General features: G+C 35.1%; 1 protein-coding gene across 4 annotated transcripts in view; it reads left to right on the forward strand.

Annotated features, from left to right (window-relative positions):
* The window catches only part of slgA (proline dehydrogenase slgA), a 71,624-nt gene that overhangs the window by 40,668 nt on the left and 5,459 nt on the right, over positions 1-25,497 (forward strand). For 2 of the 4 annotated variants that reach the window (XM_073976646.1, XM_073976645.1), the window contains exons 5-6: positions 6,299-6,480; positions 13,147-13,185. In XM_073976646.1, coding sequence (XP_073832747.1) covers positions 6,299-6,480; positions 13,147-13,185 — 221 coding nt within the window. The remainder of the gene's footprint in view (positions 1-6,298; positions 6,481-13,146; positions 13,186-25,497) is intronic. The other 2 variants (XM_073976647.1, XM_073976649.1) reach the window with 1 other exon arrangement.

The raw sequence follows: 25,497 nt of genomic DNA on the forward strand, positions 1-25,497 counted from the left end.
GCTAATTGAAGACGTTGACCTTTACCGACCAATTTCAGGTGGAAAGTTTTTTACCCTCAACGAAGACTATGTACCAAATTTTAGGCATTTCGGTGTTATAATGAGGCTAAACCCTTTAAAATACCGAAAATTGCGATGTACCTTTCCATGGGTGTACATCAAAACGAGGACCGATACTGATAAATTTCTGGGAGAAAGTTTTGCATCCCAAAGGAGGAAGAAATATCAAATTTCAGCCATTTTGGTATAATAATATAGCTAGAAACTTCAAAAATACCGAAAATTGGGAGATATCGTTCTATGTGGGCTATATGAGGGCGTGGACCTATACCGACAAATTTCAGATGGAAAGTTGTATACCCTTAACGAAGACTTACTACCACATTTCAGTCATTTCTGTGGGATATTGAGCTAACAACCTTCGAAATACCGAAAATCAGGAGGTACCGTTCTATGGGGGCTACATGAAGACGTGGACCTATACCGACAAATTTCCGCTGGAAAGTTGTATACCCCCAGCGAAGACTAAATACCAAATTTCAGCCATTTCGGTGGAATATTGAGCCACAACCTTCAAAACACGGAAAATCGGGAAGTAAGTTCTTTGGGAGCTATATAAAAGCGTGGGCCTATACCAACAATTTTTATATGGAACGGTTAGTACCCAAAATTAAGACCAAATTTCAGCCATTTCGGTGGATTAATGTGGCCACAACCTTCAAAATACCGAAAATCGGGAGGAGCCGTTCTATTGGGGCTACATGAAGACGTGGACATATATCGACAACTTTCCGCTGGAAAGTTTATACCACCAACGGATTCTAAATAACAAATATCAGCCATTTCTGAGGAATATTGAATAGAGTGATTTCCACAGACGGACGGACATGGCTATATCGATGTAGAATTGCACGCTGATCAAAAATATATGTATATAGTTTGTGGGGTCTACAATGATTATTTCGAGTAATTACAAACGGAATGACAAACTTCATATACCCCCCATCTTATGGTGGATGGTATAAAAATGATCCCTTTTGACATCAAGACCTCAAGTCTTTGGGGCCGATAACTGCGAAAGTGCCCGTCTTTTTATACCCTACACCATAATATGGAGGGTTTAATTAAATTTGTCATTCCGTTGGTAACACATCAAAATATTCATCGGATACCCTATAAAGTATATATATTCTTGATCAGGGTAATATTCAAAGTCAATATAAGGGCAAGAATAAAATATTTGTAGAAATAATGAACTCTAAAAACTACATTTATTGCCTCAAATTTTATAAAATATCGAAAAATTTCCATAATTTGTATACATTTTGTACCATATCTCCAAAACCGTTAATTTTTTCTTAATGTTTTCTTTTGGAAAAAAAATATTAGCTGGAATGTTATACAGAACTCTTCAGAACAGGTCATTGTTGTAAAATGCCTCTACCACGTTGTTTTCAGTACATTTTTCAACGTCAATAATGTGATGAAATCCGAAATGCGACGAGAATAAACTGTTGGTGTGAACTGTGTTTGAAATGCGTGTTGTAAAAGATATGATGCAAAATACCACTGAAACAACATGGCGGAAGCAGTTTAGAGTTTCAGAATGTTCTGAAGAATTGCTGAGAACTTTATTTGGAAGATTTTTGCAAAAGGTTACTTGGTTCAACTCTCAATAGTTTAGCTGATACTGACCAGAATTTCAGCAATTATGGTGCCCTAGATGGAGTTTTTCTTATGTGGTCAGTTCAAAAGATAAGTTCTACTAATTTCATAGATATAGGCCCGATAAATGCAAAAAACTGTGGTTTTAGCACGTTTTAGATGAGGCCATAAAATCCGAACTGGATCTGACAGGACAAACCCTTACTAGGGTTTTTGTTGTCTCAATATGTACTTTCAAAAAATGCATACTAGAAGTTGTTTGGATTTCCAGTGTTGCATACTGTAATCAGTTTTTATACCTTTTTGTACTTTCCACCATAGTATGGAGGGTATATTAAGTTTGTTTGAATTCCTATAAAGTATATATTTATTCTTGATCAGGATAACATTCTGAGTCGATATAGCCCTTATGTCCGTCTGTTGTAATTACTCTAGCGTACGCACTAATTGAGCTAGAATGCTATAATTTGTATAGGCAGGTCAAGTTCGAAGATCGGCTACATCGGCCCACGTTTCGATATCTCCCGATTTTCGGTATTTTGAGGATTTCAGCTAAATTTTTTGACCGAACTACCTGTTATTTAACACTTGAGGTTCCCAGTCGTCAAAAAACATCTCTCTGGTATAGCCCCCATATAACGGAACCTATCGATTTTCGGCATTTTCAGGATATTAGAAACATTTTTGAACGAACTACCTGTAATTTAACACTTGGGGTTCCCAGTCGTCAAAAAACATCTCCGCCAATAATTGTCAGCATAGGTCCATGTTTTTTTATAGCCCCATATAACGGAACTTATCGATTTTCGGTATTTTCAGGATATTAGAAACATTTTTGAATGAACTACCTATAATTTAACACTTGGGGTTCCCAGTCGTCAAAAAACATCTCCACCAATAATTGTCAACATAGGTCCATGTTTTGGTATAGCCGCCATATAACGGTATCTTCCAATTTTCGGTGTTTTGAGGATTTTAGGTACATTTTTGACTTGTAATTTGACATTCGAAGTTTCCAGTTGTCATAAACCTACTCCACTAAAAATTGTCATTATACGAAACCACTTGTACAGAAGTTTTACATGGCTGAAATACTCAGGAAATGATAATGTAGACGTCATTTCCTGAGTATTTCAGCCATGAGGGTTTTTTTGATATAGCCCCCATATAAAGTTGCGACTGATTGAAGACATTTTTAGATGCATTTTCTGATCTAGTTTAGACATTTGGGGTTTCCGTGGTCAGAAAAAAATTATTTATATTTCGTTCAGAACATGTTATGGTGGAGGATATAACAAGTTCGGACCGCCCGAACTAAAGAGTTTTTGCATGTTATAGTTTCATACGACCAAAAGGTGCCTCATCGAAATAATAATTGTAGACCCCGAGTCGGACAGATAAGTGTGAGTCGATTTAGCCATGTTTGTCCGTCTGTCTGACGGGCTGGAGTGCACGATAACTTTTGAACGGATCAATCTATTCTGTCTAAAATTTGGCCCTCGTAATATTTTGTCCAAATTTAGTTTAAGTTCGAAAATGGGACATATTGGTCCACTACTTCTGGTACCTCCCCGACAAAAGTTCAAAACTTGTTGCTAAAATGGTGCACACTATAACTCTCGAAGGCAGTAGCCGATTTGGTCCATACTTTACACATTGTAATATTTCTGCCAGACATAGATCGAGTTCGAATATGCACTACATCGGTCCACTATTTCGGGTGCCTCCCACACAAAATCTCGGAAAAGAGCAGTTTAAGACCTTCTCTCAAATGGCTTTGATTTTACGGCATAAGTTTTTAAAGGGGCAAGTCCATACTTCCTGAGAAAATGGCCCGAAATTTTTTAAAAACCCCTATGGCCACCATTTGTAGCTGCTGGTACGTACGGCAACTTTCTGCATATCTTAGATAAAGTTCGAAGATGGTACTTATTGGTCCACTTCTTCCCATACCTACCCACTAAGTTCAAAAATATTCTCTAACATGATAAGCACGATATCTCATGTACGGTCCAAAGGTCTAAATTATACGGAGAAAAACAGAAATGATTGGTGGGCGCGATAACTATCGCTCCACTTCTAAAAAGGACTTTGTAGGTCCATTCCTTCTGGTACCTCCTTCGCAACACTTTTGAGCTTTAATCCAAATTCACATTTTTGTCGATAAGTTCATATGTCCAAAATTCTGATATTTTTTGGGTAAAAAAATAGTTTTAATTCACAAAGGTTGAGGGTATATCTCTGCCGGCAAAGCCGACTTATACTATTTTTCTTGTTTTCCTAAGTTTAATATTTGAAGTGTCTTATTAGACCATTCCAAAGCCTTTGATACTCTAGAGGTATAGATAACGTTATTGTTATAAAAAAAAACAAGTAAAAACGGCGTTAAGTTCGGCCCGGCCGAACTAGTTATACCCTCCACCACAAGTTGTATTGCAGTAAAATGGAACAATTAGTTTCCTTTCGTTTATGAAGAAGACTAAATACCAAATTCCATCAATTTCGGTAAAAATGTGGCTAACTTTCAAAATACCGAAATTCAGGAGGTACCGTTATATGGGCGCTATATGAAGGCGTGGACTATACCGACAAATTTAGAGGGGAAGGATGAATACCCAAAATCAAGGCTAAATATCACAACCTTCAAAATACCGAAAAGTGGGAAGTACATTTCTATAGGAGTAATATGAAGGCGTGGACCTACACCCACAAATATCAGGTGGAAAGTTTTGCACGGCCAACGAAAACTAAATACCAATTTTCAGCCATTTCTGAGGAATATTGAGACCAAATCCTTCAAAACACTGAAAAGACGGGAGGTTCTATGGGGCTATAAGAAGCCGTGGACCTATACCGACAAATTTCATATGGAACGTTTAGTACCAAATTTCAGCCATTTCGGTGAATTATTTTGGCCACAACCTTCAAAATATCGAAAATCGGGAGGTACCGTTCTATGGGGGCTATATGAAGGCGTGGACCTATACCGACAAATTTCTGGGGGAAAGTTTAGTACCCCCAACGAAGTCTAAGTACCAAATTCAGCTATTTCGGTGTGATAATGAGGCTAAAACCTTCAAAATACCGAAAATCGTGTGGTACCCTTCTATGGGGGCTATATCAAAACGTGGACCGATATAGCCCATTTGCAATACCAAACATCCTAGGAGTAATATAAACTTCTATACCAATTTACAATGCTCTATCTTAAAAATTGCGAGTTGTATCTTGATTTCAACAGACGGGCGGACATGGTTATATCGACGTTTTACCCTGATCAAGAATATATATACTTTATAGGGTATCTGATGAATATTTCGATGTGTTACGAACGGAATGACAAATTTAATTATACCCTCCATATTATGGTACAGGGTATAACCTCCATATTATGGTGGAGTGTATAACCTCCATATTATGGTGGAGGGTATAAAAATACTCGAAATCTGGGTATATCCTTATATGGAGGGTATACTTTTCTATTGGGGCTATAGCAAAAAATTAATCGAGCTTTATCTTTAATCTAGTTAGGTGTAGCGCTAAATTTTGTTCTAAAAACAGTTTGGCCTAAGAACCCAAAACGTTTTTATACCCTACACCACTATGTGGTAAGGGGTATTATGTGTTAGTGCATTTGTATGTAACATACAAAAGGAAGCGAGATAGACCCATAGTTCCTTCTAGGGATATACATAGAATCACTTTCTGAGTCGATTTATGCATGTCCGTCCGTCCGTCCGTACGCAACATACAGGTCACATTTGTTGACCGATTTCGCTGAAAATTGGGGAATACCATTTTTTTAGCCGTCGGAAGATGGGCAAGTTCGAAGATGGGCTATATCGGTCCAAGTTTTGGTATAGCCCCCATATAACGGTACCTCCCGATTTAAGGTATTTTAAGGATCTTAGCCGCATTTGTTGCCCAAACCAGCTGAAATTTTACATTTGAGGTTCCCAATGGCCGCGAAATTGCTCCACTAAAAATTGTCAAGATAGGTCCACGGTTCGGTATAGTCCCCATATAACGATACCTCCCGATTTAAGGTATTTTATGGATCTTAGCCACATTTTTTTGCCCAAACTAGCTGAAATTTTACATTTGAGGTTCTCAATGGCCGCGAAATTGCTCCACTAAAAATTGTCAAGATAGGTCCACGGTTCGGTATAGTCCCCATATAACGATACCTCCAGATTTAAGGAATTTTAGGGATCTTAGCCACATTTTTTGCTTGAACTAGCTGAAATTTTACATATGTGGTTCCCAGTGGCCACGAAATTTCGCCACTTAAAATTGTTAAGATATGTCCATGTTTTTTTGTAGCCCCCATATAACGGTACCTCCCGATTTTAGGTATTTTAACGATTTTCCCCAAATATGGCTCTAATTTGCCATTTGGAGTTTAATGAGTTCAAAAAATTTACTTTAATGTTTGTTTTGGGTTATTAAAAAACTTCTGGTGTAGGGTATTACATAGTCGGCCCCGCCCGACTTTGGTCTTTTCCTACTGGTTAGGGTATGATTTACTAACTAAATACTATCCTCCCACTAGTTTCCTTGGAAACTAAAAACAAAAAATAATAGCATATTTTCGATTATTATCAAATAATAACCAATTTCAATTCTTTCATAGATCCTCAGTTTCAAGTGCCGGCGATGTCAAAGAAGATGGTGCCATGCCCCAGTATCATGTCGACAAATCGTTTGCCGATCGTCGTTATAAGGTCAACAGTGCCAGAACCTATTTCTATTTGAATGAAGCCACATGCGAGCGTAATATGGAAACGTTTATTAAATGTTTAGAAGCTGTTTCAGGTAAATTAAATCAACACAGTCTAACCTTGCCAAAAAAAAAAAAAAAAACAATAACGATAACGATAACGATAGGAAAAAAACCCTGAACAGAACAGACCCTCCACATCAATTAGGGCCAATTAAACTATGAATGGAATAAAATTTCATCTGTATGCCAGGGCGGTGTGTGTATGCAAGCTCTAGTATTTTTTTAGATTTATTCTAGAAATTGCATGCATTTCACATTTTATTGTTAAGTGCTTTTTGGATTTGTGTGATTTTAAGAGTAAAAAATATTAAAAAAATGTTTGGAATTGATTGTTGCAAAACAGTTGTTTGAAATTAGGATTTTCACATAAATTAAACAACAATTTGTAAATGGTAATTGGTTGCTGGTAGTAAATTGAAATATGTTTTTGAGAAACCAGCAATAACTTTAATAAATGACAACTTTCATCGTTACGATTATTCAAGGGACATTTTTAAATGCGTGACAAGTGCAGTCTTCTTTATATTGAGCAATAGCATTAAAATCTTGATTTTGTTCCCGCGAAATATTGATGGGAAACATGCCAAAAATGTTTTTATTTACATTGTTTCAACACCCGGTTTTTGTCATCAAAGTTTAAATTAGCCACAAAAATGAAAACAAATAAAAATGCAAAATAACAAATGACAAACAAAATCTCGTAAATATACCCCAAAATATTAGGGGTACATTTATTAGGACTTTGTTAAAATTTACGTGGCGTGCAGTTTATTTCATTCATTGCATATTCCTTCTCATTATATACCAATAACGTATGGGTGTGTATTCTTTCTAACCCGTCTACTACACATAACGTACTTATCTAGATGCAGACTTACGTATGTATGTATGTACATATACAATATACATTTGTACATATTTTAAATAATTTATTTTTATTTGAGGTACAAATGTCGTCTGCATCATATATATATATAGATATGTATGTGCCTAAGTATGTGTGGCAAATATGTTGTCAGCCGATTTTTGCCAGACCTCGACGCCAATGGCATCAGAACTCGTGTGACGATTGTCATCTGTTTTTCCTTTCATTTCGTAATCTTGGCCATTTGACAAGAACAAAACAGTTGAAGAAAAGCGAAAATTGAATGAGATATGAAATCGAAATGCGAAAGGAATGAAATAAACAAAATACCCCAAAACATTTGTTTTTTTAATTTTGTTGTTTTTTTTGCATATTTTGGCGAGCATTTGTATCAGTTTGTACACTAAATGATTAAATATTTCGATTGTTCTAGGCGTTATCGATTCAATTCGAAAAAAAATATGGTCGCCAATAGGGTCCTTAACCATTACAGTATTCCCATACACATCTGAACAATTTCGGAAGCAAAATCGTTCAGATTTCGTTCCGATTTCTATATGATTTTTCGTAGGGGAATTTTTATTTTTTATTTTCTTCGTTCAGATTTCGTTCCGATTTCGGAGAGAATGTCGGAAGTAAATTTCCCTATGAATATACCAATGTTTTTCTTCCGATTTCGGTAAGAATTCGGAGCGAAATGTTGGAAACAAATTTCCCTTCGTGCAACAACCATCTTTTGTATGTATCTAACAATAAGGAGTTGGTTTCATTTTAGTTTGTCGTCAAAAAACAAAGTGGTTGGTTATAAAATTCGCATATACAATTTTTAAATATAAATGCAACATATACAAATTGAAGCTAGTGTTGATTCAACATACTTCGAAGACATCGTTTGCATTGTTCTACTATAACTAAAAAATGATAACATTGAAAATCATTAGAAACGTTTGAACCCAGCAAACCAATTGTCCGAATGTCCGACACATCTGAACAATTTCGGAAGCAAAATCGCGTTCAGATATTTCGTTCCGATTTCGGAGAGAATGTCGGAAGTAAATTTCCCTATGGATATACCAATGCTTTTCTTCCGATTTCGGTACGAATTCGGATCGATATGTCGGAAACAAATTTCCCTTCGCTATAACTACAAACTGATAACAACAATGAAAATAATTAGAGAGACGTTTGAAATTACAATCCTAAAAAAAAAATCATAACAAAGATCAATTAATAAAAAAAGGCGTCAGAGAAAATTTTTTTCTTCGACATTCATACGACATTGTTCCGAAATCGTTCAGAAATCTTTACGAAGATGCGGAAGGTACCTCCGATTTTCATACTATATTATTCCGTTCAGAAATCTGTACGAAGATTCGAAGAAAAATTTGCCCTTTCGAATTTTCTTCAGATTTCATTTCGAAATCGGACCGAAAACGATCCGATTCCGTTCCGAAATTATGTCAACCACTTCATACAACTTTCGTTAAGATATCGGTACGATTTCGGATCCGACATCGGACGTAGCGTCCGAATTTCGTACCAATTTCATTACGATGCACAGTGTCCGATTTTCCAAAAAACCTGGCCAAAAATGGAAAAAAAGTTTATCAATTTACACTAAAAAGTGTCAGATATTGTTTGTAGGATCCCATTGCGTGTAGTTATGAAAAAATATATACATTTCTTGTTTAATAAGTGGGTATAAAAGCAGGTCGAAGTGACCCTATTTGGAATTTATTATTTTTTTTTTTTAATATTTAAGTTTATAAATCTATGATAATATGCAAAATAAACAACGGTTATTAAATCTTTCCTTTTTGTAATTGTAATGAAAGGTATGTGAAACGTATTTAAGATGTTCAGTGTCGCCAATGAATTGTGCGTTCTTTAATAATTGCTGTCCGTACTTGTTAATTTTTTTTTTCAAGATCAATTTTCACAATAAATTATGAAAATAGTTGTGAGTAAGATCGAGTTGGGCCGTGTAATTTATCATTTCATAAAAAAGGAAGGGTTTTTTACCAATTTCCTTGCAGGTATATACAGATTTTCTTTCATTCAGAATGTGAGAATATAGTATAGGGTCACTTTCTGGCGTTTCGCATAATTTAGAGTTTTGATATATTTCAAGACCTATAGTAAAATTTTATGGCGAACAAATTTCTAGAATATTTTGGTCTGATCCGACCACATTTTATAGGAGATGTTAAAGATTTGTGGAAAAAGGGACTAAAAGGACCCCTTTTATGACTCGCACGAGGGTTAATTTTTTTAAGACAAATATTCCTTGCATTCTTGTCAGTAAAGTTGCCAAAGACATTATACACCTAAAGTGCAAGGATTCCAAGTGATCTTAACTCAAATATTTCCAAAACTGTAGAAATTGTGGAAGCTTGCACCCCTATTTTAGTTTCTTGGTTTTTTTTTGGCAAAATTGATACCGATATTTCCTTGGTATGTAATGCAAATAGAAATTTCATTTCTCTGGTGACTTATAGTGAAATTTAGCTGAGAACATTTTTTTCTTTGACGCCATTCTTCTAAAATGATGCTTTGTATGACAATTTTGCCAAAACTTTGATGAAGTACGACATTAAACCTAAAATGTTTTTCTAATTTGCATATTTCTGGAGTTAAGGTAAGATATAGAGTTTTGGTGTATTCTTGACCTATAGTAAAAATTGATAGCGAAGACATTTGTAGAATATTTTGATCCGATATCACATTTTATAGGAGGAGGGACCAAAAAGACCCCTCAAATGACCGTTAAATAATATCAAAAATGTAATCAGCGGCCCGAAAAACATAAGAACCAAAGGTTAGGTCAAAATCCATTCATTTTTAAAGTTTTGGCCAGGTTTTTCGGAAAATCGGACACTGTGAGATGTAGGTATGATTGGTTTGCTGGGTTCATACACCTCTATATTTTGCATACAGAAAACTAATAATTGTGATAAAAATATCGGGTGGTAAATATTTGTTGGTGGACACAATTAAGACATGATTGAACGTATTAATCAAAAATTAACCCAAGTAGCACAACAACAATAACAAAAACCAATAATTACATGTAATGCAAAGTGTCCAACAAATATGCTTTCAAAATGAAATGTATGTTCCTCAACGCCCGTGTTTCGGTATTTATTTGAAAATCGTTTGATCATTTTATCAATTTTATTTGTTAACGGGGATCAACTACCAATAAGTATCAACAAGTTTAGGCATAGAACAGCCTCACTAAGGTGGTTACCATAATAACCAAACAAGTTTGTCCTATAGGTCTCAAACCGATAATATCGGAAAACTATAGGTAAGGTCACATTTGGCAAATATTTGCTCCAGCGACCGGCAGTGTGCGCTTACTGAGAGCAAGTGAGCATAAATTTCAATGCATTATTTACGCTACTTGCTCTTAGTTAGTGCATTCTGTCGATCCCTGGAGCAAATATTTGCCTAATATGTCCTTACCTTAACACATTTAAGTTGTCGTTAGTTCAAGTGGATGGACTGGCAACAATTATAATAAATTAATTAATTGAGATTAAGGACATTTCCTAAAACAAACCGAAATATGGCAAAAAAGTGTATACATCCACATGGGAAAGATATTGTTACGGAATAAGGTTTAACACAGACGTTGTTTTATTCCCCGATACGATTTGTACCAAATAAAACGCGGATTAGTTTAGATTACGATTCTACAATGCTTTATTGACTTGAATTCACTTATTCACACAAGACTTCGCACCTTTGTTAAGCACACAGCTCAACTCTACTAAGCACACACCTTTACTCTTTACTTTGGCACGCTTTACTTCACTGACGGTCTTAATTACAACTCAAACACCCTCCTGCTATTCTCCCGCAATTTATACTCGCTGCTGATGCATAGACTATTTTAGCATCCTCATCTAGGATGTTCTCCAATGTTGAAGCGAAATGCTAACCGGTTCGCAAATACACATACAAACAGATGGATGAATGTAAACAAAAAATGGGGGAGAGGTGATAAATAAGAGAGAGCAGAAGGAAAGATAATTAGACTAAAACAGAATAATCAAAACAAATATGAGAGAGTACAAGAAAAATAATAGCAAAATAGAAATGGAAAATAGTGAGTGCTATTCTATACACTACTTGTTGTTGTAAAATTGATACAAACAAAGTAAATGCTTAATAAAAATGTACCCTACAAATCTTCCGAAACCCCGTTCTGAGGACTTCTCAAAGTTTTTGTCATTTTATACCCTCCAACACGATTTGTATTGAAGTAAAATGGAAAAATAAAAATACTAAGCTCTTCCGCCACGTCAATACTTACTCTTAGAAGAAGGTGTATGTGCTAACTGAAGAATATCAATTTCTTTTAAACACGGTTTAATACCATTGAGACATCGTTAGTTTCTACCCATTGAGAATCCAAAATACTTAGATACAACAACTTCAGTATAAAAATCCTTTAAAAGACTTCACATCGGGCGGTATCGTTTAGCTTCAAATCTGAGCATATACACCGAATGTTCTTTGCAGGAATATTTTAAATTTCCAACAAGTACCAAATTCCAGCCATTTTGGTGTGAAAAAGTAACTAAAACCTTCAAAATACCGTTCCCTCAAAATATCGAAAATCGAAAGGTACCGTTCTAAATCTTGAACCTTTACTGAACAATTTTTTGTTGTTTTACCAGTTATTTAATGAAAAATAAAAAAAAATTGCACAGTGGGTTTGGATGCAATTTTCACGATTTAAAATCAATTTTTAACAAAGATTGTACTCTTCGATTTTCATGAAATTTGTTTGAATTAAACTACGATTAATATTACGAAAAATTAAGAGGTTTTAAAGATGTTTAAGATGAATTCCTAAAAAAACAACAAAAACGAATTTTATTTACAAAAAAAAAAAAAAAAAAAAAATGTGACGATAGTTTAGGAACAAAAATAATTTTATAGGAATGACTTATTTATATGTTTTTTCTTATATGCTAATAATACCATTTACATAGCAATTGTGTCAATGAATATTTAAAACCCCATTAGCTTGAATTCTTGGTGAAAAATTTAGAAAAAGATACCCAAAAACATGTTTTTGGAACCAATTAAAAAATGCTTCACACAAACATGTGGAAACGTGTGTTTCGATCGTTGTATTAGTGTACGTGAACAGAAATGTTTGTAGACTGCATGCGACTAAAATTGACATAATTTTTGTTTATTTCTTTATCCTAAATATTTAATTTACTAATTTAATTTTTTTTCTTTTATTTCATAATTTGTAACAACAATTCTTTTAATTATCAAATATTGGCCTATTAACAACTACTAACAATTATGATTTCCTGCAATAAATGTTACCCTTCAAACAATACTACCAACACCAAAAATCAAACCCATCGCAATGCTACCGGGGGCATCATTTCCAAATTTGCATTTCAATTCAATATCCATCCATCCATGCATCGATTCATTCGACCGACGACAATGCCCATTGTCTTGAACCTTATCCTGGTAATGTTATGCGTAATTTCTGCTGTAATGTTGCATTGTTTGCAATTAATTGGCACGTATGCATTGGAGAAATACGTCACTGTCACTTTCAATTATCAAATTGTGCTGTATTGCGGTTTAAAACAAATAAATAAAACAACAATCGTCGTCGATGTCTCATCCTTCTATTTTTTCAATTTCACTGGGTGTCCTTAATAACGAACCATCAATTTACTGTTGTACCTTAACAACAACCATGCAAACATACCATTGCCGGTCACTAATCTCGTTTACCACCCACTAACGTAATTTAATGTAATTTCATTAAAACAAACCCCTTTTAAAGTTGATGATGGGAAGTATTTCCCACGACGCACTTCCGAGGGTAAGCAAGAATGATATATGTATTTGTGTTCCTACTAATTTAGTTTTGTGTTGTGCATTAAGAACACTAGTCTACAGTCTCGATTTAAAAAAAAAAGTATGTCGTTTTCACAAAAAACAGCTTACGCTGACTTATGCCAATTTGGAGTTATTGCTACAGCGTAAAAGTGTTTATTAGAGCTTAAAAAATCGTTTATGCAAAAACTTTCAGAGATAATTTTTGGAAAATAACTTAACTCGGCCTTTTAAAATTTGTTTTCAAGCCCCTTGTTAAAATTACATATGTAAACATATGTATGTTTAAAAATAAAATCAAATATTCTTTTAAGATTTATTATTATCTTTATAAAAAACGACTACATTCACTACACGGATAGTAAAAAATACAAAAAATCGTAATTTTGCAAATAGACTTGTGCTGTTTTTTGTGACAACCACAGATTTGCAAATTTAATATGTAAAAATTCCTATAAAATAAATGTATCATTTGTTAATTTCAAAATGTGCTTTAAAACTTTAAAGATTTTTTACGGGTAAACACACCCAGCAAAATAAAAAATCTTCCCAAAATAATGGGTTTTTATAGTACTTTTTGGTAGTCGTAACTACTTATAAAACCCCCAACTAACGCATTATTTTAACAAGGGCATGTCGCACTGAATAACTAGTTATTCTGTGACCAATATAACCACTAGAATAACTAGTTATTTTATGCCCACTATGAAAAATAAGCTATAAGTTAAAAAAAAATTATATTTTCTCTTTTTAGAACAGTTGAGGGGAATTTGTTTTTAATTTCAATACACTTCATATTTTTATGACATTTTTTTATTTCGCCCTCTTTCGGATTTGAACGCACGAACTTCTGCTTTGTAGCTTAACACACTACACACTCGGCCAAGCACACGAACATTAAGGTTTGTTTAAATGCTTATATGTGCACCACCAACTGTACCAACTGTTCATTGTTTTTTGTTAAAAAAGTACCCGGCCGGCCGGTGGTGAGCGTTTAACACACAATCCTCTGATATGTAGACGGACACACACGCTCTGTGCCACCGTACTCATAACTTAGTAAGGGGTAATATAAGTAGTTATTTTTGTTTACATTACATTGTAATGGGTTACATAATGACTAACGGATCCGAATTTTTGCTGGGCAGTGTCCTGATGGACTAGTGTTCTTTTTATTTAATATATGTTTGTATGTATTTGTGTTGTAGTTTGTTGTAAACATTAATCCAATTGCCTTTTTAATTTTTATTACGCTTCAGTTTTTCTTGCAATTTAGAATACGCTCGTGACTATGGTAGTTAGACATGTATCTAAAGGTCGTCTGAATGTAATACTATTTTTGAATTATAAAAAGGTATATATACATATGTATGTAAATTCATATATATGTAAATTCATTGTGAAATTTCTCTCATATTGTGTTTGGGATGCTAATTGAATTTAGCGATTTTTTAGGATTCTATAAAAAAGAAACATAGGAATTATGAACCAAGATACAAACCAAGTTCGGTCCGGTCGAACTTGTTATACCCTCCACCACCGCTATATTGAAATAAATATGAACAATTTGCAACTACTAAGCTCTTTCACTGTGTTAAGTATAATTCCTTGGAGGAGAATAATATCATAATATGGAGATTTTCTACCAATTAAGATTCCAGAATCCCAGTTTACATCCACTTCAGAGGGAAAATGTTGCAACACTCTTTAAATGACCTCATCGTTGTTCCTTTTATCCTCTGACTAAACACAATACCAACAAATGACAGCAATTTCGGTTCGAAAATTTGACAAAACCCCTCGAAATACATAAAATTGGGCAATACCGGTCCATGGGGGTTGGAGTAAAACCTACATATTGTCACCATAAATGCCGAAAGTCGTAACTAACAAAATAATAATTTTACAGGAGAAGCAAAAAACATTATAAAATGAAAAATTGTTTTATGGAATATTAATCTTATGAGGGCGAGTATTTGGGATATTATCAAGCATATACGAATGGGTGTAAGATTTTGGGATCTGTCATTACAACAAAATTTGCAATATTAGCCCATTTTCTGAAATGCCTTTTCTTGAATAGGATCGTTATTTTTGAACTGTTGCAAGAGCATGTATTTTAGTCTTATGTATTAGATTCAATCAAAAAACGAATTTTGATTTTTTGTAGATACGTCTTTGGGCATTTATGGTGACGATATACATATCGCTCATTTACTCAAAGAGTGGCATAACTCAAAAAATACGTTTTCTGAGTTAGCAATTTCTATATTTTCTACGACTTCTACTTTATCTTGTGTCAAATTTTCATGCTGATATCTCAGAAACTCGTCGGGTTACAGCTCATTTACTACGAGTTTCGCATAATTCATCACAAAAGTTTTTTGAGTTTATTAAGCACTAAAACACTTCAATTAATGCTTGATCTTGCACAGAAATTTAGCACTGATATCTGACTAGCTGTTTGCAAAATATGGTCCAAGTAGTTATTTTAGTTTTTTGTGCAACAAAATTTTTAAGGGGGAAAGTCAAATTCCATTCGCCAATTTAAAACGGGTTTTTCTCGAAAGTGGATTTTTTGAAATGTGTCACTCTTTGAGTAAATGAGCGATATGTAAATGGATAGTTTTGGCGAGTAATTTTTCTTTCTTTTGGGAACACAAAAATCCAATTAACTTCCAATTCGGTAGGAAAATGTGTCTAAAATCTTTAAAAAAATCTTAAACTTGGAAACATGCTAATTTTTTTGCAATGAGTGTTTTGTACCTGTTATAATATTTTGTTCCCCATGGCTAAAACTTTTAAAATATCGAAAAACTGTGAGTGCCGTTCTGTGGAGGCTATATAACTTTTATACATCCAACAAAGACTAATTACGAAATTTTGGTGGGATGTTGAGGCCACAACCTTTAAAATACCAAAAATCAGAAGGTACTGTTCTATGGGGACCATGCGAAGACGTGAACCTACACCGACAATGGTTGGAGTTTTGTAGCCCCAAAGAAGAGCAAATACCAAAATTCAGACATTTCGGTTATAACTTGAACCTATACGGACAAGTCTCCGGGGGAACGTTTTGTAGCTCCAAAGAAAACCAAATTCCATATTTTAGGCAATTCGCTGAGATACTTCAACCTTCAAAGCAAAACATGGATCTGTACTGACCATTCCCTGCCGGAATGTTTTAAACATCCAACGGAGATTAAATATCGAATTTTTGTCATTGCGATTGAATAATTTGACTTAAACTATCAAAACTACCTATAAGTATCTGCAGAAATGACAAAAAATTACAAATTTTAGGGGTGAGAGTTTAGCCCCAATGGAGAGCAAATACCAAATTTCAGACATTTCGGTCATATAATGTACTGACCGGGGGAATGTTTTGCAGTCCCAAAGAAAACCAAATACCATATTTCAGGCAATTCCCTAAGATAATCAACCTAAAACCTTAAAAATACCGAAAATCGGCCGGTTACGCCGGTTAAATAACATTTCCAACAGTTTCGTTTCGTATTTTCCATAGGAACAATACAAAACGAAACATAACCCACGATGGCGGAGTTCGCTGTTTAGTTTTGTTTTGTTTACATTCGTGAGTGCGAACAAAATTAAAATCGAAAAGTACTCAACTCCACAAGAGCAGATAGAAAACTAAATAGTACTAAACACATGTGAACAAATCAAAAACGTTTGCTGCTTGATAAAATATTCACTGTGGTATGTTGATGTTAGTTTATAGGGTTGTCAAGCAATCACATGTATGTGTGTGCCTGAGTGTGTCATTGACCATAACGCACGGCGAACGTTTCCCAAAAATTCTTTTTGTTTCGTTGGTGAATGAAACAACTCAGCAAAGCATAGCCGAAGTTACATTTCAGCAATCGTACGGTTTCCATCTTTTTACATTGAAAAGTTTGTGGTTTTGTTTTGGTTATGAGAATGAAACGATTCAGAGAAGCTGAAAAGTTTGTGGCTTTGTGTGATTGGTGCGGGAATCGTTTTGTTTGTTTAAGTTCATTGGCAGGAATGTTTAAAACATCCAACGGAGATTATATATCGAATTTTTGTCAATCCGGTTAAATAATTCGACTAAAACTATCAAAATCGGGAGGCAACGTTCTATAGGGACCTATACCTATAATAATCAGCAGAAATGTTTTGTACCTCAAAAGAAGGCTATAAAGCAAATTTCAGTCTAAAACCTTGAAAATGACGAAAATCGGACGGTACCGTTCTATGGGGGTTATATCAAAACGTGGACCGTTATCTTTTGGATCTTTTGGAAGTCGGTCGATTCAGCTGTTCTTAGTATAATTTATAATTTAGAGCTTTTGAACCATTATATCAGGAAGCGGAAACTTCTCCACGAAAAACATAATATTGCTGTAAACAACAGGACCACAAGAAGTAGCTTCTCCGGAAACTTGAACTTTTATGAGGGAGGTACCCTAAGGAGTGGATCGATATGACCCATTTTCGAACTTAAACTAAGTATGGGCAAAATATTACGAGATCCAATGTTTGGACCAAATCGGTTGCTCCTTCTAAGAGATATGGCACGTACCATTTTAGCGAATTTTTCTTTTACTATTGTGGGGGAGGTACCGAAAGTAGTGAATCAATAAGTACCAAACTTTAAGATTCGCAGAAATATTTCGATATTCAAAGTTTGGACCAACCCAATATCTAGTTCAAAATTAATTGTGCGCACCAGCCGCTACACATAGTGATCGTTGGGTTTTTTACAGCTTTTAGGCAATTTTTATGAAATATGGACTTGTCCCTGAAAAAACTTGTACCGGTGTAAGGGGGACAGCGAATACAAGTTATTGCAAAAAATCTAAGCGATTCAAAAATCTAAGCACTTTTTCGAAATTGTGTGTAGGATGTACTCGAAGGAATGAACCGATGTAGTCCATATTGGAAACTATCCATGTCTCGGAGAAATATTACGATGTGCAAAGTATAAATCAAACCATTTTAGCGAAAAATTTTGAACTTTTGTGGGGGAGGAGCAGATCGATATCAGCCATTTTCGAACTTAAACTAAGTATGGACAAAATATTAAGAGATCCAAAGTTTGGACCAGATCGGTTGTTCCGTCCAGGAGATATCACGCCTACTATTTTTATAGCATTAGGGAATGTAGAATGGACCGATAGGAGCCATCTGTGAACTTTAAGATTTACAGAAATATTACGATATGCACAATTTAGACCAACGCCGTCCGTATTCTAACCTGATCTATATCTGTTAGAAATATTATTATGTTTGTAGTATAGAACGAATCGGTTACTCATTTCAAGAGTTGTCGTACGCATCATTTTAGCGAAATTTTTTTGGAGGTACCCGACGCAGTGGACAGATATGTCCCACCTTCAAACTTGACCTAAGTTTGGACAAAATATTGCGAGGGCCAACATCAGTTGATCCATTCGAGAGTTATCTTGCACTGCAGCCATACAGGCAGGCAGGCGGACGAACATGCTAAATCGACTTCAAATAGTCTGAAACAGATTTCGTGCAAACATAGTTGGGGTCTAAAACCATTATTTAGATAAGTAACAATTTGGTCGTATGAAAGTGTATGAAGCCTCGATAGCCTTAAGGCTGATCATATAAAAGGTACTGGAACGAACCTAATATAGAAATTGTTTAAGCAATTTATTTCTTAAGCAATGTTGGAGTTTCTATTTTAAATTTAAATATATATTGTCAGGATTAATCTCAATATGGCTCTAATAAAAGAGTTCGAAAATATTGTAAATCTCGCCAAAAATACACCTCTGTTAAAATAAGCTAGACTTTTGATATTAATATCGCATATGAGAGAAATTTGCACACTTTCATAAGATCGCAAACACTAAAATATGATATTGAAAGATTTAATTTATAAATTGTGAACTCTTTGTGTCTTCCTTTTAATACCAATAGTACTCTGGCACTGCTGAACTTAAAAGTACTGGACAACTATAAAGTCATCTGAATTGGGAATTACAGGCTCTCAAACTTTGTCTAGGAAATTTAGTCATAAAAAATGAGTAAATTTTCAACGAAATATGTCAACTGTATTTTAAAGTTGATTTGCCATCATTCCGCTTTTGGGAGATAACAATAGTTGTGTTCCAGATTCTGCAAAATAGTACTATTTGTTCATTTTTGTGCTTCCAAAAAGTGGCAAAACTTGCACTTCTCTTGAAACAAAAATGGCGCTTTTTGACGCTTTTTTCTACCACACAAATTTGGGTGAATAGGTTGTTCACTGGCATCTGATTGCCTGATACGTTGATTTTGGACATACCGGCCAGATTGTTTGCAAGTTTTGCCATTGTTCCTTCCGTTCCCGTACTTTTTGATTACATCTCTTTGGTAAAGACATTTTTGACAGATTGCTCTTTTGATATCTTTACCATTCAAAAAGTACGGAAACAAAGCAAAAATCTCTTCCTTGCGATGGAGTTAACAGAAAGAAATTTTTGAAACATTTAGTTTATACTGCCTGTTATTTCATTATGTTCATTAGCAATTGTTCCAATTGAATTTCAATATAATACATAAGATGTGGCCATGAAGTTTCAAATAGGGCTTATAACAGACAAAGGTTTAATATTTTTAATAAAAACTGTGATCCTTTCATTTAAAATTAAATGTACATTTTCATTTTTTATTTTTCAAAGAGGTGTGCCAAGGCCATAAGTCCCCTCCGAAAACAGGCCAATAACTTTTTGTTTGTCTATTATTCTATGAAAATGACGTCGCGTAATTTGACTTTAAAAAAATCTTTTGTCTATTTAACAAACATTTCTTTTATGTTTTTGCCAAAAAAAAAATTAACATGTTCCAAATATTTTCAAAACATCCCACGCAATTGCAGGAAAAATAATGGGGTTTTTCATGAAAAATTGAGAAATTGATATTTGCCAAAATAATATTAAGAGTTCAATAACACGTCACGCGCGCAATAAGAAATTCAAAACATGAAACCTTGAGTTGAACAATTTTCATTTCCAACAATTTCAAGCCATTTTACATTGACTGGCAAATAATAGAAAAATATAATACCAAAATCCATTTGGTGTCTAAAAGATAGACAACAATAAAAACAGCAACAAACTCTTGGCAAATTCACCTGCATACATACATATGTACATGCATAATTGTATATAAAACGCCTCAAATGACAGATTGTTAATCATGCATGCATGGTTGACTGACTGATGGTGTGACACATAACAACTTTCTACATACGTTGTTCTGACTGTATGTCATATTATAGAAATTTGCATTTCATTAACTAACACTGATGGATTGTCTAAAAGAGAATATAGTTTACTTTTAGTTATGTAATAAATAAAAAAGTTAAACGGAAATTTGTTTTATTGAAAAATGCAAGAAAAGAAAAACATAATTCAACAAAATGTAACACGTTGTAAATGGTGTAATTGTCTGTTAAATAAAAGTGCCTTAAAGTATGCTAAATTTTTTCACACTTTTTAAGCCTAGTTTACACTGACACGTAAAACATAGGAATTTTATTTGACTATAAGGCATCCGGGTCCAAAGTTTTTTTGTGATTTGTCGTTTCGGATATAATTTCCATTGTAAAGTGTGGCGGTACCTCTTCAGCTGGAAGAGATCTTATGTGATGTAATACTCTTCTCTTTGCCATGTCACAGTCAGTGTACTAAGATAACCTGTGCCCTAGGGCTATAACCAAAAAAATACCACGCCAATACCATGTGCGGTATATTGTCCTGATAACGAAAACACGTTATTAGTTCGATTCGTTGAAAAAAGTTTCCGCACCGACTAAGATTTCTAAATGTCTTTTGAACATTTTTATAAAGAAAAATTTACAGCCAGTTTCTGTATGTCGAAAGAAGAATGTGTGCGAAAGAAACACGTCCAAACTCTTGTGTGTTTTTCAAATTTGTTTTTTGTTTTAAAGCAAAAGCAAAAGTAAAATTATTTCGAAACCTAAAGTTCGGGCGTGTTTCATTCGCACACATTCTTCTTTCGACATACAGAAACTGGCTGTTAGATTTTAGTTTTTTTAACAAACATTTATTTGTATACATATGCTTTATTTATGTTAAAATAAACGCTTAAAATATTTAAATAATAATTGGCTTATTTATTAACGATATGCTATTATAATGGAAAACATATAAGAAACAAGTAGAAAAGTATCAGTCGGCTTTGCCGACAGAGATATACCCTCAGCCTGTGCATATTGAAACAATTTTTTTCGCAAATTACGTATGTATTTAGGACGTTTTAACCGACAAAAATGTTGATTAGGACTAAAGATCAAAAGTTTTGCGGAGGAGATACTAAAAGGAATGGATCGGTATTGACCGTTATGGAAGTGGCTCTCCAGCCACAACATATGGTGCCATAGGGAGTTTTTGCACTCTTCGGGCTGTTTGCTCAAGAAGTATGGACTTGCCCCTAAAAAAACTTTTACCATCGTAATTGAGGCTGCGAATGCAAGTTGCTTCAATAAAAATCAAAGAGATTCGATATCAGATATCTTAAAGTGAACTTATCCGAAATTTTGTGTGGGAGGTACCGGATGGAGTGGACAAATATAGTCCATATTTGAACCTGATCTATATCTGGTAGATATATTACGATGTGTAAAGTATAGACCAATTCGGCCACTTCCTTCAAGAGTTACCGTACGAACCTGAAGGAGTGGACCGATAAGGCTTATCTTCAAACTTAAACTATGTTTGGACAAAATATTACTAAGGCTAAATTTTGGACCGAATCGGCAGATCCGTTCGAGAGTTATCTTGCGCTCCAACCAAGTCACACAATGTCATAGTTGTTTTTTGCAACTTTCAGGCTATTTTCTCAGCAAGTATGAACTTGCCCCTGATGAAACTTGTACCGTCGTATGGAGGGCAGTGAATACAAACTTAACTTTTCCGAAATTTTGTGTGGGAAGTACCCGAAGGAGTGGACCGATTGAGTCCATATTGAAACCTTATTTAAGTCTGGTACACGTTTCACGATGGGCAAAGTATGGACCAAATCGGTTACTCCCTTCAAGAGTTATCGTGCGCACAAATTTTCCGAACATTTTCGAACTTTTGTGGGGGATGTACTGGAAGGAGTGGACCGATATAGCCCATCTTCGAACTTACACTAAGTTTGGGTAAAATATTACAAAAGCCAACCCACGAATCGGAACCGCTCCCGAGTAGGGTAATGCGGGTATTACAAACCGAGCAGATCCATATTGGTCTCGCATTTGGCATACCATTTATTCCTGAATGTGCTGCTTCTACTACAAAGAGCAGCAGGCAGGTTGGTTCGTACATCCCGCCTCAGTGGTATTGTGTCGAAGAGTTGTTGCTGTTGTGATAACGCAAATAGGTAACAGTTATCTGGTTCTGGTGCCTTTCAGTCAAGATTGAAAAATTCTGCAACCTGGCCTCTCTGCGTACTCAAAGAATCAAGAGACAGGTGAATGTGTTTAGCTGGGCAGTTAAACAAATGCAGCGTGTCGTGTGGTCCCAATCCATACGCAGGTCATGTTTTGGGTATCGTGCTATCAACTCGCGCTCAATACGCAGACCTGCAATAGTGTGAATTTATCTCGTTCAATGGACACCGGTAATTTTTTTGACGAAACTGCGTATACTTAATTTCACACGTTGGTTTTTATGATGTTACTCATTCGTTTTTGAACGAGGACAGTGATCCGGATTGTTCAATTGAAAGAGATTGCCCAACTCTAGAATTCTACTCAAGCCTGAGCCGGTTCTCGTTTGTACCTTCTCGGAACCCTCACTATCTAGATCACACAAGCAGGTACGGCATCAACAAAATCTTTTTGTGCCCATGCATTGGTAAAATCTTGGTCTTCTCATGAAGATGGTCCACTGGTTTCGTGAGGAGGCAATCTGTTGCAATCCTCACGACGGCATTCTGGCAGGTTCGAATTGTGATTTTGTTTCAAGTAGCTGTGGCTTGCGCGGAAGACCTAATTATGCTATCGACGGTTACACCCAATATTTTGTGATATTTACTGGTCGGAATCAGGACGCCATCGACTAATATGTTCAGTGGGTACCTCATTTCAAGCTATTTCCATATTCCTCAGATGGAATAAATCATACATAGGGCGGCCCAAAAACGAATTTTTTTTTGAAGGATTTTTTTTGAGGAAAAATCAAGGTTTTATTCTTTTGCAAATATCTCCGCTTCTAGTAGCAAAGCATCTCAATGGAAGAGGAAAAGATCAGCTTTACAATGATGCAAAGTAGTTTGGCATAGGTAGTCAAACAACGGAGATATCGCAAAGTCGCTAATTTAACCCAATATTTCATTTTTGGGTTTTGAATTCTAATGACGAATATCTCAGTTCTTGTTGAGGGTCTTCTAAAAACAAAGCCTGACCAGAAAGTAGAAATCTCATCTTTACAACGATGCAAAGTTGGTTGTCGTAGGTGGTCAAACAACAGAGATATCGTAATAGTTGTTAATCCATTCCAATTTTAAATTTTCGGGATATTAATTGTAATGACGAATATCACAGTTTTGGTGGAGTATATTTCAACAAAAGTGAAAATATGAAAGAAGACATTCTGAGCTTAAAATTGATCCCACTTGCGTTACCAAAAGTGGTAAAATACTAGCGGTATAGAAAAAGACGCTAAGGTATCCCAATTTCCAATTTATGGAATTTTCTTTCCATGGTGGATATTTCTGCTTCTAGTGGACATATTTCAAGGGGAAAATCTGATAATGAAATTATACCATCTGAGCTTTAAATCAATACCAAATGTGTTGGTTACGATGATCAAATATTAGAGTCAGTGCAATAGGCGGTAATATTTTGAAACTTTTATTTTAATGACAAATATCTCTGCTTCTATATGGTGTACTCGAGACGTTTAACCTGATAATAAAGAAGACTAGCAAGGCTTTAAATCAGTATCAAATAGATTTTCGATAGCGATCAAATGTAAAACAAAAGGCGTCAAGTTATACCAATTTTTAATTTTTGGACTTTTATTGTAATCACCTCTTTATTGCAATTAAAAACGATTAGACGTTGCGCGTTACAGGGTCTACAATATAATTGCATTTCAGAAGACTTTCATCTTTAAATTAATATAGATTGTATCGATGTTATTGCCCCAGTTCTTCGAATTTTCTTTAGGACACAACTTTGCAGTAGTCGATTTACATAAATGCAAATACCTTGATTTCGTGAGTGCTGTAATTATTTTGGTTTTTTAGCCTTAAGTCATCTGTTACAATAACTTAGGTGGCATATAACTTCAGTATCTACCAAAAAAGGGGATATCGGATCCTAAAAAAATTTTAAATATCGGATCAGATTTTGGTATAGTTCCGATAGGCTGATTTTAGGTACTTTGGGCCCTTTATAGCTATACTGATGGGTGTAGAATTTCGGAATGGTAGAGGTTAAGGTTCTAAAAATATCACCCGTCCTGTCTCACTATTCGGTTCTTATACACCGGTTACACTTAACTGGATTAACCTAGTGGGTTTGGATTTCAATTGTCAATTCCATAGCGCAAACGTCAAATAAATCCTCTCGAAGTGGGTTAACCCGGCAAAAAACTCTAGTGTGACCGTACTATTAGACATCCTATTTCTGAATTCCACAAACGATTATCATATACACCTATAGGGGACTATCAAACGTTTCCAACACGGCTGGCGGGAGGGAGGTCTTCTCTATATCCCAGGAACGTACGCTGGACATTTTTTTATGTCGAGTGCTCTGAGAATGGTGAAGCTTATAGGGAGATGTTCTGAGCCAAGGGAATAGAAGCGTTCTCGTTCAGCGTGCAAAATTTGGAGCTATCAATTTATTCGGCCGGCGCTGTACCACTCTGGTCATTGCCTAGGATGGGCACAACTATTCTTCGGCGCTATGCACACATTAAGCAACTCTACCTCGGCAGGTCCATATTTTACTGCTATCCTCATGCATTTTATGTATGGATCACTAGGTCAAGCTCAAGTGAGATAGGTGTGCACTAGAAAGACTGATGTTAAGAATGGAAAGTTGTTCTATGTTCTGTGGGATAGTGAGATAGGTGTGCACTGGAAAAACTGATGTTAAGAATGGAAAGTTGTTCTCTGTTGTGTGGTGTAGTCTATTGAGTATGTATACCTCTAAAAAATTGGAGCATCTCGCTATCCTTATTAAACAATTCGCTAAATAGCCAAACAGCTCTTGATCCTTCTCCCACCACCGATTAACTGCTGTCATAACATACTCCCATTACCGAATCGGCTGAAATTG

The sequence above is a fragment of the Musca autumnalis genome, unplaced genomic scaffold (genome assembly GCF_047663935.1).
Source record: "Musca autumnalis isolate F117 unplaced genomic scaffold, ASM4766393v1 scaffold_3, whole genome shotgun sequence".
Lineage (NCBI taxonomy): Eukaryota > Metazoa > Arthropoda > Insecta > Diptera > Muscidae > Musca > Musca autumnalis.